At 53.5% G+C, this 19,323-nt stretch overlaps 1 protein-coding gene across 2 annotated transcripts in view; it reads right to left on the bottom strand.

Moving 5' to 3' along the window:
• Positions 1-19,323, bottom strand: part of SLC12A5 (solute carrier family 12 member 5) — a 35,170-nt gene that overhangs the window by 8,810 nt on the left and 7,037 nt on the right. The window contains exons 1-15 of one of the 2 annotated variants that reach the window (XM_082744733.1): positions 18,571-18,809; positions 12,971-13,065; positions 12,516-12,647; positions 12,041-12,187; positions 10,568-10,622; positions 9,944-10,074; positions 7,932-8,173; positions 6,799-7,010; positions 5,017-5,187; positions 4,624-4,722; positions 4,425-4,482; positions 2,365-2,539; positions 1,635-1,753; positions 1,212-1,310; positions 123-242 (exon numbers count right to left, since the gene is read on the bottom strand). In XM_082744733.1, coding sequence (XP_082600859.1) covers positions 123-242; positions 1,212-1,310; positions 1,635-1,753; positions 2,365-2,539; positions 4,425-4,482; positions 4,624-4,722; positions 5,017-5,187; positions 6,799-7,010; positions 7,932-8,173; positions 9,944-10,074; positions 10,568-10,622; positions 12,041-12,187; positions 12,516-12,647; positions 12,971-13,065; positions 18,571-18,622 — 1,907 coding nt within the window. In that variant the 5' untranslated portion in view covers positions 18,623-18,809. Of the gene's footprint in view, positions 1-122; positions 243-1,211; positions 1,311-1,634; positions 1,754-2,364; positions 2,540-4,424; positions 4,483-4,623; positions 4,723-5,016; positions 5,188-6,798; positions 7,011-7,931; positions 8,174-9,943; positions 10,075-10,567; positions 10,623-12,040; positions 12,188-12,515; positions 12,648-12,970; positions 13,066-18,570; positions 18,810-19,323 lie in introns of those variants that run through there. The other variant, XM_082744732.1, reaches the window with a different exon arrangement.

Genomic DNA, 19,323 nt, shown 5'->3' with positions numbered 1-19,323 from the left:
TATCGCCCAATCCCACCCCATCACCCCATCCCCTCCCCCACTCTTACTTTATCCCCACTCCCTCCCATCCCTTAGCCTCTCCCAGCCCTCCCCTCCCACCCCACCCCCCCGCCAACGCTTACCCACGGTACTCAATGTACTTGTAGATGAGCCCAGCAATAAGCATGGCCACCAGCGCATAATACCAGGAGCAGATGAACATGAGCGCCAGGCAGAGGCTCATGCCCAGAAAGGAAAGTGTCCTGGACAATGGGAAAAAGACCCAGCCCCTGAGCCCTGGCAGGACTGTCACTCGTGCCGGGGCTCAGACAGCAGGAGTTAGATGGGGTGTGGTGTGAACAAGAACTGGAGGTCTAGGGTGGCTCAGGTCTGGGGGAACTCGCAGGATCATCTCCATGAGCAACCCCGTGGGGATTTGGGACCTTCTGGATCAATGAGCAACCACAGACTGTGCACCACCCCAGGCCCCACACAACTTGTGAGTCAAACACACTACCTTGCTCCAGTGCCTTTGACTCTGCCAGACCACCCTGCCGGAGGCCTTCCAAGGCAGAGTTCCCTGGAGGGAGTCGGAGGCAGGATCTCCCAGTAAGAGTGTGCCCCCAGGAAGAGGTGACTGGCAGAGCAAGAGCACTAAGATGGGGGTTGGGCAGCCCAGGTCCTAGTCCTGGTATGCCATAGTCTTTCTGGGTGACTTGGGGCCAGTCCCTTCCCCTCTTTGAGCCTGTTTCCTTTCTGTAGAGCAAGTAGGGTCCTTCCTGCCCTGTCTGCCCCACAGGCCAACTGTGAAGCCAAAGGGCCATAAAGTGAAAGGATCAGAAGAGCCTCGGGCTCCACGTAGCAAGCATCTTCTGTGCACCAAGCCCCGTAACACTCACAAGGGCCCCATGAGGTCAGTGCGGTTGTCACCCCCATTTCACAGCCAAGGAAAGTGATGTCTCTTCTTCTAGTCTGTAAGATGTTGAGCAGGATGGGCAGGGGTGGAACCACAGCTGAGACCCCAGATGGTCCTGTTATATTACTATGTGTGATTAGAAGGAGACCCTCTCCAGAATCTTTCTCATGCTAGTTGGGCTACAAAAGCCAGAGAAATGGGCTTCCTATTTAAGTTTGGGATCCTTAGACCTCGGGGATGGGCTAGGGTGAGGCGAGGGTTGGGGTGGAGGCGAGAGGGTGATTCCAGCAGCCAGGGAAGGGGACAAGGCGCCCACCAGTGGTAATATCGAAAGCGTGGCCTCCAGTTGGGCGTCCTCAACAGCGTCTGCACTGCACAGGCCAGGTTCACAAACATGTAGCACATCAGGAAGAACCTAGAACACAGAAAAGCCCCAGGAGAGACAGAGATGCAAAGGGAGGCAGAAACAGAAAGCAAAGCATAAAGAAAGAAAGTGGGAAAGAGGATAAGAAATTGGGGAGGTGGTCAGATCACATTCTGGTGCTGAGGGAGGGATTTGGAGGCCAAATCCCCTTAAAACACACCGTGGTGCATGTGGGAATGAATGAATCTCCGTATAACAAAAGACAGACCGTTAAACAACTGGGTGGGCTATCCAGGGTCGCAACTGGAGGATCCGGGTAGAGAGACGTCCCCCCTCCCCCAGAGCTGATGGAGAGGGCAAGAGGCCAGCACGCACATAGAGAGGATGGGGGCGACCTCATCAAGGGATGCGATGAGGATTCCAATCTCACAGATGCAGGCAGTCAGCAGCAAGGCCCATGTTGGCTCTCCGTTTGCTTTGCCGTGGCCAAAGACCTGGGGACAGAGCAGCCACCATAGAGGTCTGAGATCTCAGAGATTTGTCATGTCTCTTTTCCAGTCTTGGGGACTAATGCAATAGAGGCAGGACTCCCCTAACCAGAGGAAGGAGGGAGAGGACATGTATTCCTCACCCTTTAGGGGTACCCAAGGGGATGTCAGGCTTTGGCTGTGTCTCTCCCACTCTGGCATTGGTAACTCAGTGCAATGAAGTTCGAATCATCCCTTAAGGGGAAAAGAAGCACCTGTGGGACAGATGGAGAAGAGCTACAGGGTCAGCAAGTGGCCATGACTATGTGCTCTGTGAATCTTTTTTTTTAAGCACCATGGAGAGAGCTACATCTTCTTGCCCTTTGGCTGCCTCCCTCCCTGGTCACTCAGCCAAAAGAGGGCCATTTGTTCCTCCCCTAAGAGCAAACAACTCTCCCCAAAAAGATGACACTGCCATAGGCCAAATCCTAAATAAGGCGCACCCATTCTTCGTAGTGGGAGTGTAGAATGGAAGGGCCCCAGGGGGCCTTGGCTCCCTGGGTGGCCTCTCTGGACAGTGGCTTGGCTGGCTGGTGTAGTGGATGGGCTGTTCTTCCCACACTCCGCCCCTGACTGACCTGCAGGAAGGGCACTATGCCATCCCGGGAGATGGCCTGCAGCAGGCGTGGGGCCCCCGTGAGGCTCTGCAGCCCAGCCCCACAGGTGGAGAAGAAGGATCCAATGACAATGACCCAGGGGGACGGCCAGGCCAGTGTGCCCACCACCAGATTGCCATTCACAGCTTCACCAAACCTGGAATGAAGGGACAGGAGATTCTGGGTGAGCAATACCTCCTCAATTTCAAGGGCACGTCTCCTACACCAGCCTCAGGACCAGCTGTGTGCCCACCGAAGGCCTAGGCTCTAAGGGAGCAAGGCGGGGGGAGCAGACAAAGCTCCTGATACCCCGGACACTTTCTATGTGACCCTGGACAACTCATTTAACCTCTCCTTGCCTCAGCTCCCTCAGTGGTAAAACAGAATGATGATAAACCCATCTCACGTGATTGATGACCAGATAAAAGGAGATAACACAGCTAAAATGCTCAGCAACATGCCCGGAACAAGATACTAAGAGTGATCACAGTAAATGGTCAATTGTGTAATATTATGTTAATGTGGCCAAATCTCTTAGCTTGTTAGAACCTGTGCCTCCATCTGAAAAATGGGGTTCCAACCTCACTGGGTGGTCATGGTCGTGTGGTGTGAACATCAAAGATGAGCAATTTCTAACAATGGCACTATCTTCAGTTGGAAGATGTCTCCTAGGTCGGTAAAGAGAGCCCTGTGACTAGAGCGTGGAACCAGAGGTTATGCTCAAATGGGCCATTGCTGAAGGACTACGAGAATCAAATGAAGGGTTTTACTGGATGACTTGCTGAATCCCTTGCGATCCTGTGGGAGGTCTATGATTAAATGAAATAAGTGTTGATTAAGTTGCCCTCAAAAGTGAATAAGTGTAATATATGCAAATTGTCCATTTGGCCAGGTCACTGCCTTGCTAAAACCTGTCAGGGTGCCTGCAGTTTTCTATAAAATAAAGCTCTAATGTCCTGGTACCAAAAATCAGGCTTCCAGGACTGGCTCCAGCCTCATGTTCCCATTCCCCCAGCCCTTACAGAAGCCAGGACAGCACCATGGAAACTGACTTCTGTGACAAGACCTCCTACTTCACCCTGCTGGTGGCGCATGCCCACACCCTTCAAAAGTGTATGTTCCAGAAGCTCTGAATTGCTTATAGCTACAGGCACCCACGTGCATGTGCGCACACACACACACACACACACACACACACCAGAGCTGTTTCTCTTCTCTACCTTTGTTCATGCTATTTCCACCACCTAGAATGCCCTTCCCACGCCTAGTCACCTAAGTAATCTCTACACAACATTTAAAGTGAAGAGGATATGGGGATGCCTGGGTGGCTCAGTCGTTAAGTGTCTGCCTTCAGCTCAGGTCATGATCCCAGGGTCCTGGGATCGAGTCCTGCATTGGGCTCCCTGCTCGGTGGGGGAGCCTGCTTCTCCCTCTCCCACTCTCCCTGCTAGTGTTTCCTCTCTCACCGCTTCTCTCTCTCTCTCTCAAATAAATAAAATCCTTTTTTAAAAAACCGAATAAATAAATAGAGGATAAATGAGAAAGCATGCATAAGGCACTTCCAGCATCACCTCCTCCTCTCCAGCCCCCCTGGGGACAGGGCTGCTGTGTCCTGTGCACAACCAGAGCGCTTCTACTTTACTTTATCCCACTCTTGCCACCCTGCATTCCAAGTCTGTTGTTGAGCATGGTTACCAGCCCCCAAAGAGCTCCCTCAGGACAAAAAGTATGTATTTATCTTTATTCCCCCCACAGAACTCTGGATAACAACCAACACATAGACATCTAGGAAATGTTAAATGAGTTCATAGATTTTAAAGGGGGGGGAAGTAGTATTATCCTTGAGAGAGAGAGAGACACCATCCAAGCTTCTTGAGCAAGATAAAATATAATATAAGGTAAGTTTGTAAGCAACCCTGTGAGACCTTCCTCCCACAATTCCCCTTGCACAGGCTCAGCACTCCGTGCTGTGTCTGTTTCCCAGAATTTAGTCCCCTATACCCACCACCCAGGACAGAATCAGCCCTGATTCCCTTACTTACTTGTCCCGCAGGACGACCCCCTCAATGCAGGCCCCAAACAGAACAACGGAGCTGATATCTGTAGTAGAGGATGAAGGAGAATCTCCAGGGTGACGTTCCCCTTTCTCTTCCCAAGCTAGCTGGGTGAGGCAGCAGCTGAAGCTGCCTTCCCCCCAGGCCTCCCCGCCCAGGGTGCTCCCAGCCCAGCAGTGCAGGATACAGACAGCAGAGGTGGTGGCAATGGCCAGGATAGTGCCAGTGGGAATTGACTTCTGGGCATCCCGTAGGTCCCCAGAGCGGTTAGAACCAGCCATGATCCCTGTGAACAGAGGAACAGCTAGGACAGGGTCCACAGGAGACCAAACAGAATAAGAAGAAAGGACACCAACCCCGGAGTCAGGTAGCCTGGGATCTAGTCCTGGCATACCAACTGGTGTTGAGACCTTGGCCATATTCTTTGGCTTCTCCTGGCCTTAATTCCCTCATCTGTGCAATGGGAACTGGATTGTTGGCTCCTGCCCATGTGATGAGATTGTAGGACTAAGAAATTTCTCACATCATTATTGACTCTCCCCATCCATCAGTCCCAGGAGTCTTCTGAGCTCCCCTTCACCTGTGACTGAGGGGAAGTAGATGCCAACCAGCAGGGTGAAGTAGGAGGTCATATCGCTGAAGACATAAGGATGGTCCATGTCAACAGGGGTGCCCTCCGCCAGGCCCACCGAAGGCATCCCACGTCTCTCCACAATCACCCCTTTAGTCAGGTAGGAGCTCCAGAGGTTCTCTGTGGGGGGAGAGAGGATGCTCAGGAGGAAGACCAGAAGTCAGGGTGTTAGAGCTCTAGGGCCAGGAGGTGGGGTGGGCAAAAAGGAAGGGTCAGTGTCAACCACTTCTCACTTCCCTGGGGTCTTGGCTCTATTTTATTTCCACCAACATTTCCTAAGCTCCTGCTTTGGGCCAGGCCATGTCCAGAGGCTTTGCACGTGAATCAGATCTAGTCCTTGCCCTCAAATAGTCCTGTCTAGTGGGGTAAAAAATCATATAAAGAGCTCTCTCAGGCTGATTCATTGTGTCCCAAACCGATCTCAGCACCCAGCCACCTCAAACCAGCTCCTTTTTTGTGCCTCTTGTCTCAACAAATGGCACCACCACCATCAATTCAGACAGTTTTATGTTGCCCTCAGCTGCTCCCCTGCCCATTTCCACTTCAAAACCATCTCCGACTTCTGCCCACTATTCCTTTTAAATATTTCTCAAATATGCCCCTTCTCTCTATTCCAGGGTTCCCCCACTTCTGCACTACTGACATTTTGGACCAAAATGTCATGGAGAGCTGTCCTACAGCACTGTAGAATGTTTAGCAAAATCCTGGTTTTTATGCATTAGATGCCAGTAACAAGCATCGAGTTGTGATAGCCAAAATTGTCCCTAGACATTGCTACATGTCTTCTGGGGGACAAAACAGTCATGGGGAAGAACTGCTGCTCCACGCCCACTGACATCACTCCATCGCGCTAGATTAGAAAACCATCATCTCTCTCCTGGACTCAGCATCACCCTCTTCCTGGACTCCCTGCCACTGTTCTCTCTCCCTTTTACCTTATCCATATTAACAGCTAGAGTGAACCTTTAGAAATGATGAGCTGACCAAGTTCTTCTCTTATCTGAACCCCTTTGGTGGCTCCTCATTGTCCTTAGGACATGGTTCAAACACTTCAACATGGCTTCCAAGGCCTGCCACAATTTGGCTTATGCCAGCCTCTTCAACATCATTTCTTGCCCCTCCTTCCTTTGCACTTTATGCCCCAGTCATACCAAATTATTTGTGGTTGGAAGGACACAATATGCTCTTCTCTGTCTGCATGCTCTCAGGCAAGCTGTTCTTCTCCCTTAATTCCTTTATTCCCCTAGTATAACTCAAAATCTCTTATTTTTCCCTCAAAACTCTTCTAAGATGAGTCTAGGAAGGCTTGTCTTGCCACCTTGTACACATGACTGCTCCCTCTGCTGTGAGGTCTTTGTTCATTGAATGCACATCTACTCAAATTGCCATTTATTTGCAAATACATCTGTGTCAGCTATTGGACTCCTTGAAGCCAAGGACTGTGACTTATTTACGCTGTATTCCTGGTGCTTAGCACAGTCCTAGAAACTAAGAAAATGCTTAGTGAATAGTTGTTAAACTGATGACTTTCTTTGCTACTAGGTGGTAAGATATTTGAAGGCTCCCTGATATTCTTCCATGATACAAAGGACAGAACATGGACCAGAGTAGGTGCTCAATTAAAACTCATTGAATTTAAGTGAATCCCAAGGAAAGTTCCTTAATCCTGACCGTTTAACCCACAATCCCTGTAGTGTTTCCTGGACACCAGCCCTCTTCCCTCCCCCAGACCTTTGATGAGGCCACTGGCGGCGCCAGGGATGCCCTGGATCTCCGTGACATTGTTTCGGGTGAAGTACTCATCACAGGTGGCGTTGAGGAAACGGGAGGAACAGAAAAGGCCCCAGAGCCTTGTGGTCACCGTCTCATTTCCTTCCCAAGCCAGCTTGGCACAGACATCAAAGCCATGGCGAGACAGTGTGCGGTTCCCCAGGAGGCAGATCCTAGGGAGAGAAACAAGGGAGGAAGATGGGGGAAGGACATAACCTTGTCTTGACTTCACAATAGAACCACTGGGGGAGCTCTAAAAAACACAGATCCCAGGGCCCCATATCCAGAGATTCTGATTTAGTTGGGATGAAGCCCAGAATCAGTGTTTTTTCAAAGCTCCCCCAAACGATTTTAATATGCAGCCACCGCCAAGAAGCACCGTTTTAGTGCAACGCTGTGTTTCAGCACCATGGACAACAGCCTCCGTGCGTCATCCTGGCAGTGACATGAAAGGGAATCTGTCCTTAAGAAAGAGGCACAGCCCACAGACATCTGAGCCCCTAGACCCTCTCTTCTGTGACCTTGCCCATGATAGAAAAGGTGTCTAACACTAATAAGTTGTCCTATTCCAGGAATTTGTCCCCATCCAGGACATGCTCCCTTAACATAGAGAGTCATCCCTTCAGAAATCGTCCACTTGTGGGGGGGGGGGGGTGGGAGAAGGGAGGTGGGGTTATGGACATTGGGGAGGGTATGTGCTTTGGTGAGTGCTGTGAAGTGTGTAAACCTGGCGATTCACAGACCTGTACCCCTGGGGATAAAAATATATGTTTGTAAAAAATTAAAAAAAAATTTTTAAATTAAAAAAAAAAGAAATCGTCCCACATGGTTCTTCCTAAGCCCCCCCCACCCGCAAGTAGTTGACCCTCACAGGGGAAACTCTGCCCACCTGAAGAACATATTACCCCACCCTGCAGAGATTCCCCCCAAACCAGGAGAGCTTTTCGCTCCAAAGGGAGGTTGCTCTGAATCCACAATCACTCAGATTCTGAGAGATGAGGAGAGGGAGGTGGGCAGGGGCTGGCACTGCAGACCCAGAAACCGAGCCAGGGAGGAGGAAGACAATGCCTTAGGCTCAGAGCAAAAGCACTTACGGGAAGTTGGGCGGGTCGAAGGCAGATTTGATGACCCCAGCATAGATGGCCAGGATGGAGAGGATGACACAACCCAGGAAGACAAGGGCAAATTTGTTGACATACTTGACGCCCACAAAGACCACAGTGGCCATGCAAGTGAGCACACAGGTGCCATACACACGCATATTATTCAGCATGGCTGCTGCCTCCCCGCTGGCATCTTCTGCCTTAAAAATGGCCATAGCTGGGAAGAGGTAAGCCTGCAGAAGAGGGCCAAGGAGGTCAGGTGAGTGACACAGCAAGAATCACCCCCAAGGATATAACCCAAAGTGCAGAAAGACACTTTGGGGGAAAAAAAAAAATGCTTATCACGGCATATTTACAGTAGCATAAGACTGGAAATGACATCCACTGATAGGAGGAGATGTGATCATCTGTATTCTTTCTGCACATGTGCATCTTCTAAAATTCCCATACCAAATATTAATATGTTGCTATTCTTAGAAAAGTTATTTTCATTTATAAATGATATTTACAAAGGGAGCTTCTAATTATTTAGGGAAACCCATACAGATCTATTTTACAAAGACAAAATACAATATCATGTTGTAAAACAAACCAAAAAAAATAGAAGGAAATACACCAAAATGTTAATGATGATTTTGTTCGGGCAATTATTATTTCCCTTTTTATGTTCTCTGATATATTGGCAGTTTTACCCAATGGGCTGAACTGTTTTTATAATAATTTTTAAATTATTTAATTTTTTAAGTCATGGAGGTCTATTATTATCCTCTCAGAATGTGGCTTTTTGGGTCTTTTATTCACCATCCATCCTCCCTGGCCCCAGACTCCTCCATTCTGCCCCCAAACCAGACGCTGCATCTTTTAGTTTCCGTTCTCTAAGACAGTGCGATAAAGTGGAAAAGCACTGGCTTTGGGGTCAGAAAGGCACAGCTCCATATCCCTTCCACATGTTCCTTAAAATTCCTAAACTCTGCTTTCCTCCTCTGTAAAATGGGGGCATTATCTAACTCATGGAACTGTTGTTAGGACAAACTAAAATGAAAAATTGCAGGCCAAGGAGCCTGGATATGGTAGGGGCTTGGAAAATGTCAGCCCCACTTTCTGTGTGCCAGGCAACCCTCCTTAGCTCCCACCTCTTCACAGAGGGGGCCCGAAGAGCCAAGACCCACATCGGCAGCCTCCCCTTCAAATACTGACCAGCAACCTGACTTCTTCTCATCAATCGATACTCCTAACAGGTCTCTTTACTCGGCTCCCTCACATCCTTCTTCTCTTTTGCAGCCTACTGGTCACCAGCCCTGGACAGTGAACACGCACTGGGAAGCCAGCGCAGTCCCAGGCACGTGACAGGCAACCGAGACGCAGCTATTGTGTGACATCAGTTTTTTTTTATTATTATTATTTCTACCACGATTTTACTCTTATTGATCCACCTCTACTACTTAGTAGCTGAGTGACCTTGAGCAAGTCGTCACCTCTCTGAGCTTCTCATTTGTAAAATGGGCATAATAATACTGAATCCTCATGAGGATTCAAGAAAATGACTGTAAAGCGATTGGAACTCTGCTGAGAGCACAGTGGGTGCCCGATGAACAGCAGCTGTTCGGTTACGTAATTACTGTATCTTGTCTCCCCAACTAGACTGTGAATTCTTGAAAGACAGAAGCACAGGGGCACCTGGGCGGCTCAGTGGGTTAAGCTTCTGCCTTTGGCTCAAGTCATGGTCTCAGGGTCCTAGGATCGAGCCCTGCATCAGGCTCTCTGCTCGGTGGGGAGCCTGCTTCTCCCTCCCTCTCTGCCTGCCTCTCTGCCTACTCGTGATCTCTCTCTCTCTGGGTCAAATAAATAAATAAAATCTTTTAAAAAAAAAAAAGACAGAACCACATCTGATTTCCTTTTGGCCTCATTGAGGGGCTTGGACCTCTCCCTAGGGGGTGTCCAGGGAGCATTAGTAAACTGACTGACAGCCTGGAACCCCACACCCTCTCCTCGACCCCTCTCACCAGCAGGATTTCAATGGTGCCCAGGATGTACATGGCCCCAGCGAAGGTAGTGCCCAGGTAGAAGCAGAGGCCCACGGCGCCCCCAAACTCTGGGCCCAGAGACCTGGAAATCATGTAGTAGGAGCCGCCAGCTGCAGAAAGAACCTGGTGTCAGCGAGTCGTTCGAGGGAAGCTGGGCTGCCGTTAGGGGTGAGAGAGCTCAGGGACAGAGGTGAGAAAGGAGTTGTTCTGGGCCTCACGCCTTACAGGCTGCAGCCCTAGGACTGGTGGGAGACTAAGCCAGCCACTCTGAGTGGATTTTGCTGCACTAATTACCATGTAGCTAATTACCCCTCTAAGGAGGTCATGGCTCAGAAAAATAGGATGACAGAGAGGAGGGTCTCAGGCAAAGGGAAATATGGCATTGCCCTGTTCAACTCCATAAACAGCTTCCCTACCTTCCCCTTAATACCACCGCTCCCCTGTACCCCACCAGAATCACAGCCCAGCCCCCAGGTTAGCAGTATTGTCTCTCTTGGTCCTGAAGGCCCATAAACCCCATAGCCCTGTCTCTCCTTCCACCCATCCAGGCCGCCCTCCCAAACATCCAGACCCCTTCCCCCTCCAAAAAACCCCATCACATACCAGGTACAACTCCATTGGTTGCAATAGCACTCATGGAGATGGCCGTGAGCATTGTCTGTCGGGAGAGAGATCATCAGAGTGGCAGCTGGGGCAGGGGCCGCGATGCCCTGGGTAAAGGCCAAACCTTATACCCCATAAACACCTGCCAAACCCACAAGTCCTTGCTGAGCTTCTCCCTGGTCGTGTTCCAACTTCTACTCCTGCCAAGTCCTTCTTGTCAAGAAAACCTCTTATTCACCACGCACACGGAAGCATCACAAGCTACGTGTGTTCATCAGAGAGCTCTGGAAATCCCAGTTTGGCCTCTGACCAGCTGTCTGACCTGGGACAAGTCCCTTCACTTCTCTAAGCCTCAGTGTCTTTATCGATAAAATAGGCGTGCTGTCTTCCTACCTAAAGGCACACGCTGAATCTGATCCTCAGCAGATGTGGGACAAACCCAGACCGAGGGACGTTCTACAGACTAACTGATCCATGCTCTTCCAGAGTGGAAATGCCATGAAAAACAAAGAAGGAAGCGCTGCTCCAGATTAATGGAGGCTAAAACGAGCTCATAAATGAATACAAACATGATCTTGAGTTTCCTCCAGTTACAGAGAACATGATTGGGACAATTGGCAAAATCTGAATGAGGCCTGCCGCTCAACCATGATTAAGGGGTCACTATTAAGACATCATTAATGTCTCAATGTTAGTTGCCTGGGTTTGATCATCGCACTGTGGTTATGTAAGGGGATGTCCTCGTTTTTAGTAAACACACACTGAAGGATTTGGGATAAAGAGGCATCATGTCTGCAACTTGCTCTCAAATTCAAGGGGAAAACGATACTTAGAGAAGGGAATAAAAACGATAATGGGTTAATGTCTGTTCTATTCTCGCAAATTTTCTCCATGTCTGAAACTCCGTCAAAATAAAAGTGAAAAAGAAATAAAATAGGGGTACTAGCATCAGTCCTGGCTACCACACACGCAGAGGTGGCTCTCGGGTCGCGTGCGAGGAAATGGAAACATGGCGAGAAGGAGGTGTTTGGTGAATATTTGATATTTTAGGGAGGATGGAAAGGATCCTGTTACAAAGCTGTCTGTGACCCACGCTGCCATTTTTTGTGAGCCCGGGGCCGACCACAATGTTAACGACTGCGGTTTTCAAGGCTTCAGGTTAGAAGGATTTGATTTCCTTCACTACGCCTATCTTTTTCATCAATGAGTCTGCATTACTTGTGTAATTATACACACACTCACTCACACACACACACCCAAACACAGATCCAGGTGAAACCTGGTTAGTGGCCATCGGGGAGCAGCCTGTGAGATGCAGGAAGGACCAGTCAGACCTAATTTACTCTCAAAGCTCATACGCAGTGGTTCCTATAAAAAGCTCAGGTCTCATGCTTCCCCGCCTCCCCCACCCCCCACCCCAGGTTCCTGCTCTGGCCCAGCGGTCCGGAGCGGGGAGGGGAAGGCGTCACTCACACAAGAGCAGCAGATGAAGACCATGCAGAAGGCCTCCATGATGCCCGCGATGCCCACCACCCACGTGAGTCGCAGGAAGAGGATGACGCCAAAGATGTTTTGCAGGCACGGCAGGTACACGCCCATGAAGGTGCCCATGCGTGGGGCCTGCCGAGGAGGCCAGTGTCAGTTCCGGCAGCTGCTAATCACCTCCAACACCCCAGACCCACTCCTTCTCCCCTTTCTCCATCTCTCTGCCTTTCTCCACCCCCATCCCTTCATTCCTCTGCCCTCTGATGCTCCACCCCTCCCCCTCTCCCCTCCTTCTTTTATCTCTACCCCTCATCCCCCAACCCCTCCTCACCCTCTGCCCCCTAACTCCCAGCTCTCTGCCTCCATCACCCACCCCTTCAATGGACACTCTTCTGTCTCCCCATCCTCTCTCCCCCCCCCACCCCTCCTTCCTCCCTCATCCTTTTTTCCCCAAGGCCCTCACCTGCACTGGCTTCTTTTTTCCACCCTCATTATTTTCTGCTTCTTCATGCTCCCTACTTCCCTGGGGCAGGTTGGTGTAGTTGGCCAGGCCACTGAGCAGGGAGGACACCATGGGGCTGGTGTCCATCTCCTCCTGCGGAGGGAGGGGGGGCAGTGGTAAGACACAAGGTCCTAGGGAAGGGACAGGCGGGCTACATGGCAGGAGGCCGGGAGAGGTGGGGTCAAGGATCTCGAACCACGGGGGGCTGGGATGACACGGGGGAAGAGGAGGAACGAACGAGCATGGAAAACAGGGAAAGACATGGCAGGATGAGGAGAGGGAGCAGCAGGGGTGACGGGAAGGAGAATGGGGTGGGCCTGAGGTGGGCATGGAGAGGAGGACACCTCCTGAGGGAGGGAGGGATGGCCGATGAACGGGGAAATGAAATGGGGAGGGGGCGCGCCCCAGCAACCCACCTCAAACAGGGCCATGTTCTTGCCATCGTACTCCCTTCCCTTCTCTGTGTCAGTGCTGTTGATGAAGGGGCTGCTCTCCTTGGGGTTGCCATCACCTGCGAAGGCAGAGGAGCCCGGGGTCTGGCGTCAGCTGGTTGTCATCCCTCTGCCCGCGCATCCAGCTGCGGGGCCACTTGAACTCTCTGAACCTCCGTTTAACGGAGCTAATGGTATCCCGCCGAGCTGTTTCAGCGGACAGCACGTACAAAGAGCCCAGTTTTTAATGAACATGTGAGTGCTTCCTTGCTCTTGGGGGTCCTTCTCCATTCACCAGGACACCCTCGCTTCTCCTGGTTCCCCTCCTTGACCATACCTGGGACCTTGCTGGTGTTCTGGGATGGAAGCATGCTCTTTCCCAGAGGCAAAGATAGAGAACACTACAGCCCGAGGCCCAAAGGAAACTCCACCTCTTGGAGAAGTGACCCATTTGGCATCTTCTGTGCTCCTCATGTATTTTCCGTCAACACATACTCACCGGCTCTCTCCCATGTGCCAATACGAGCGTGGGGAGGGAGGGGGGAATAAACACAGACCAAGACACTGTCCCTGCCACACGGAACCCACAGGCAGGAGAGATAAACTAGGATGTGGGAATTTCCAACCCAGAGTGGTAAATTCTGTCATAGAAGATGAACAAGGGACTGTGGGAATACAGGAGAGGCATTCAGCCCATCCTGGGAGGTCACGGAAGGCTTCCCAGAGGAAGTGACGAGGAGGCTGAGAACTGAAGGATGAGTAAGAGCTAGACCGGGAGGGAGGAGGGAGGTTGTTCCAGCACAGAGAACAGCATGTTCGCTGGCTGAGAGGGGAGAGTGAACAGAGTGGGTCAGAGATGCTGAAAGAAGTTTGGTCTGGCTTGAGTCTGACGAAGGGGCATGGAGAGAGGGGCTGAAACGTGGAGACTGACCTATGAAGAGCTGAGCCTCCAAAAGTGTGGCCTGGGACCTTAAATGATTAGCAGACCATGTTAAAGATTTGGGCCTTCATCCAGAGGACAAGGAGAAATCATTGAAGAGTTTCAGGCAAAAAAAGTACCATGAAGGGAGCTGTGTTTTAGAGCAACCACTCTAGCCTTTAGATGAAGAAACACAGATGCTGGTTTGAGACTTTCAGCAATCCAGGCAAGGGCTGATGATGACCCAGACCAGTGCAATGCAGGACAAAGGGCAGACTCGAGAATTACTGGCGCATATTTCTATGCCAGATGTTTGGGGAGGTGGGAAGGGGGAATCAGGAAAATGCCTGGGCTTCTAGCGTAGGTTAATGGGTGGGTGACGGCGCTATTTAGTTAACAGGGGCAGAGAAGAGACGGAGGGTGGGGAAGATGCTGAATTCAATCGACGGTCGGGCAGAATAGGACACTCAAGCAAGTAAGTCCAGAAGCCACTTGGATATACAGAGTCTGGCACCCAGGAAAGAAGCTGGGCCGAGAAAAGATGATGGTAACCCATGAGAATATGTGGAGGAAGTGTGTGAAACCATGTATCTGGCTGAGATCACCCAAGGAGAAAAGCTCTTGGACACCTAGGAGAGGTCCTTTCAAAGAGATGTAGGAGACCCCCACAGGCACCTAACCTTGGCTTCAGCCAGCATCCTTTCTCACTTCTAGGGCTGAATCCCAGTAGCAGACATCTCTCTAGACCCTGGGGAGACTCTCCAATAAATAAATCCCGAATGACGTTGAGGCCCTATGTATTCTGAATTTCCGGTCCTCTCATCTCCTGTCATGTCTCTCTCCACCTCCATCTTCCCAAATCCTTCCCCATTCTTCTTCCTACCTCCTGGAAACCTTCCTTAGTCACCCAGCAGGGGTCCATCCCTAGAGCACAACCTGTTACAAATCCAATCTCAGCCTGACTCAAAGTCGTGGAAGAGGGAAGAAAGAGATGCCTCACCGAATCAAGGGACAACTTCTCCTGCCCCCACCTCCACCTCATCCATCAGGCAGGGACTCCTGATTCCCAAACGGGGGGGGGGGGGTGGAGACCATCACCTCTTCCTTCTTACATATGAGTTTCTGGAAATGACAGACCTTTTCCACAGTGAGAACCTAGCACATAATAAATGCTGGGGGCAGGGGGAGTCTCCGGAGGTAAATTCCCCCAGGCTCCCTTCCAAACCCCCAGGGTCTCAGAAGAGCTGTCAGGGGCCAGAGAACATGAGAAATGAAAAAAGAGAAGTGGGTTCCTCCTCCTTTTAAAATGCTGACAAGATGTTTCAGATTCTAACCACACTATGGAGGGTACAAGAGGGTTTGAGGCGAATGAGAGCAAATTTCTTGGTGGTTAAGGAAAAGCGTTGGGGTCAAGATTTAGGCTCCAGTCCCAGTTTTCTAGGCTGTGTCAATATATTGGGCAAGTCGCTTAAACTCTCTAAGCCTCAGTTTCCTCTTTTGCAAAGGGATAATAATTGTACTTAACTCACTGGGCTGTCCTGAGGATTAGGGGAAATAATGCGTATTGGGTGTGCCTGGCACATAAACGGAACTATTGGGGCTATTATGAGTACGATTATTATTCATGTATCTGGTGCTCCACCCAGACCGGGGTCCCCATCCGATGCCCCTCCCCAAGCCCCAAGATTTAAGTCCCCTGTGGGTCTGGGTCTCTCTCCCGGCGGCGTCGCTCAGGGGCCAGAACAGGGGCCAGAACAGCCGGACACGAGAGCCCCTCCTCTCTGCCTTTCACGCCCCCTCCCAAGTCCCTCCTCCCTCAAGGGGTCCCGGGCCGTGCTGGGCCGCAAGGCGGGCGTCCTGGCCGGAGATCCGGCTACTAGGCAGCCCCGCGCCGGTCTCCATGGCGACCGCGCGGGCAGAGAGCGCAGCGCCGAGCCGAGGCGGCCACGCGCCCGCAGCCGCTTATGTAACGCGACGCGCAGCGCGGAGCCAGGCTCGGGGCCGGATCCCAGCTAGGAGCGGAGGGCCGGGAAGAGGACGGCTCGATAGGCTAGTCCTGGGTCCCGCCCTTCCACCCGCCATCTGGACGGGACACCAGGCCGCCCGCCGCGTCTGCCGCGGGCTGATTTCATCCCCTCCTTGGAACGGCGAGCGCACTGGTTGCGGGGAGAGGGGCGAGCTTCAGGAGTTCTCAAAGGAGCCAGGGGAACTCGCCCTGAATCCTCAGAGCCAGGACGCAGGCTCATGGGTAGCGGCGAGTGGCGCGCGCGCGAGAGGCAGGGCCAGACTGAGGCTGAGCCCTCTCCGCCTGGCCCCCGCCCCGGCCCCCGCCCCCTGGGAGCTCTCAGCCCGAATCGGCTTTCAATTAAGCTGCGGCGGCCAGAGCTCCAGGGGAGGAAACAGGCGAGCGGCGCGGGCTAAGGATCCTCCCCCAGGGGCCTCGGACCAGGCCTGGGGGAATCCCCAAGCCAGTGGGGGAGGGCGTCAGACCCCAAGGGGATAGGGGTCTTCTTTAGTCCAGAGGAGCCCTCTTACTCCTCGGGATAGTACCACCTCCCTGGGGTCAGTACCCAGGTCTTCACCTACATCCCCAAGAACCTAAGATCAGAGATGGCAGAGGCTCTTGGTCTGATAGACCCTCTTCCCTCAAGCCCAGCAGGTGCTTAGGTCCCCTACGAACATCTTGGCGCATCGCTGGGAGTCTGCCTCTCTCTGGGAACCCAAACATCCAACGCAGGTCCTGGCCACTCTAGTTCCAGGTCCTGGACCCTACACAGAGAGAGAAGGTCTGCAGACAGACCGTCTACACTGAGTCTAGAAACTAATGGGGAGTGGGTAGAACCAAAGGGAGTTCCTGTTCCACTCCTGTTCCACACACATAAATGCCTCTTTTCTAGCCCTCCTGAGACCCCATGGAAACCCCAAGACCCAGAAATGCAAAAACCTAGGGGTAGAGAAAGCAGGGGCTGGGGGATTGGACAATACTCTGTGCGGGGGGGGGGGGGGGCAGAGATTATCTTTCCGGCTGAGCCCCTGTCCTCAGACTGAAGGCATCTGAAGGGGATCCCAGATGGCAATGACCCCCCACACACACACACACAACTCGTCCCCTGGGCACCGCATCGGGGTGCCTGGATCTGCCGCAGACTCGACTTTGCCAAACCGTCTTCCCCCATAGCCTAAGCCTCCCTGTTGGGGAGGGGGGCTGCTGTTGGATGAGGCAACCCCCAGGTCACCGGAGAGATGGATAAGCTAGCTGGCCAGCCAGTGGCTCCAACCTCTGTATACCACTCTACTTCCGGGAGGAAAAGGGGGTCTTAGACAAAGAATTGGGGAACCTGGTGTCCACAGCTTTCCCAAGCGGCCACTTGGCTCTGACTTGGATCCAAGATCCGGAACACTTCAAGTCTAGGCTCCCAGTCCCTGGAAGATCCCACTCTTTCAGTCCTTGGGTCTCTTTGGCCATCCCCCGGGGAGGTCTGCAAGAGTTTCAGCTCAGAGGGTCAAGCAATGCCCAGGGGAGCGTTTGAAGACTCGGAGCGCAGACAGCCGGAGCGGGAGGCGCGCTAGTGCGCAAGGGACGCAGCGCCGCTGGAGGGTGGGGGGTGGGGGCGGCTGACAGCCGTGATGGATGGCTGAGACCGCTGGGGGGCGGCGGGGGGCCTGGGAGCCCAAGGGGGTGGCTGGCCCCAAAGACCTCGAAGCAGGGAAACCGTGGAGGAGGGCGGCGGAAAGCAAGAGCAGCAAAAGGACTTGCTTCAAGCCCCTGGACTCCTAGCGAGTCTCCGCACCCACCGCAGCGCGTCCGCAGTGTCCGCGCCGCGGCGCCGGGGATTCAGCTGCTGGGACCCCATTCCTGAGGCCTCACTGGGGAAGCTAGCAGAGCTGACTAGAAAGGCTCCCCCTTCCCCCGCCCTGGAAACCTCACTGTCATCCCAGGGTGCCGAAAGGAAGGGGAATGAGGGAAGAAGGGGTGATCTTGCTTCCCGTCCTGAATAGGAACCCATGGGTACGCGAGAGGGAGAGGGAGATTCCGCAAAGTAGAGCCGAAAATCTCCGGAGAAGGCACGCTTCAGTCTGAGGTCGGACCTCGGGCAGCTTTGGGGGAGGGGGCCAGGATTGCACCAAGTGTCCCCTTAAGGAGACACCGCAGCCCGGACGGGGGCTGTCATATGGCTTCAACCCCCCCATGGGCACCTTCCCCCCACCTTTCAGCTGGAAGTCTCAGAGCGAGGGACTGCAGCAGACTGCACCCCCCACCCCCTCCCCGCGCCGCCGGTCAACGCTCTGCGCCAGGACGCCGGGGTCCCTTCTTGGGGAAGGAACCCTCCACCCGCCTGTCGAGGTCCACGTCAGCCCATTCTAGCTCTTCCATCCTCTTCCCACAGCCTCCCCCGCTTAGCTAACCCACGTCTGCCCCCGGGCTGTGGGCAACAGCAACACCTCGGGGGCCCCCAGCCCTGCTCGGGGCGCGGCGCATTCCAGCACCTCGGACAGCGCCTGGCGCATTCCAATGGAGCGGGGCTCCAGGCCGCCTTGGGCGCCCACCGCCCCGGTCAGTCTCAGCCTCTTCTCTGAAGGAGACGGCCCCCGCTCTGCCTCTAACCCTAGAGCTGCCTCCTCGCCTCGCCGCCCCCTCCCTCGCCACCCCCGGGCCGCTGCTTACCGGGGTTGGCTCCCCCATCGCCGTCCTCGCAGTCCGTCAGGTTGTTTAGCATGGTGGCGGCGCGGCGCCGGGCCCGGGGATGGCTGCTCCGCCTCGCCCGCGCCCCTCTGCCCGCCTTCGCCGCTCTCTCGCTCGCTCTAGCTCTCTCTCGCTCTCCGCTCCACGGAGGAAGAAGCTGCAGTGCCCGCCCGCCCGGCGCACACACACTCGCACACGGACACACGCTCACACCCGCGCGCGCCCCCTCTCAGCGGCGGCGCTGCTCACCTCATCCCGTATGCAGGAGGCGTGAGCCACTGGCGGGGTTTTGGGGGGGAGCGAGAGAGGGAGGAAGAAGAGGAGACGAGGGGCGGGCAGAGCGCTGCTGGAGGCCCCCTCGCACGAAAACCGGGGGCTTGCACGGTGGGATGGAGGGGGTGCTGCGGGGGACCGGGGCCTCGCCTCCCACGAGCAGACGCAGCTCCGCCCGCCCCCCACTCCCCGGCACAGGCGGGGCCGGCACGTGGGCAGGTGCCATCCCGCGCCCTAAAAATAACGGCAGGGAACTAGGTCGCGGCCGCGGGGAGGCGGCCCCGCAGCGGCTGCCTGGCTGGGGGTCTGGGGTGACCCCTAGGGGGAAAGCGAGAAGTACTGAGGCGGCGGGGGTGGGGCGCCATGGGATATTGGTCCCTAGGGAGCCTGTCTGCAAAGCTGGGGAGGCCAGCCCTGAAGAGAAGCGGAAAACTAGACCCTTTCCCAAATCGCTATTCAAGA

Source organism: Mustela nivalis, assembly GCF_964662115.1.
Source record: "Mustela nivalis genome assembly, chromosome: 8".
NCBI lineage: Eukaryota > Metazoa > Chordata > Mammalia > Carnivora > Mustelidae > Mustela > Mustela nivalis.
Note: the sequence above shows the minus strand (reverse complement) of the source record. Positions and strands in the feature narration are given on the sequence as shown.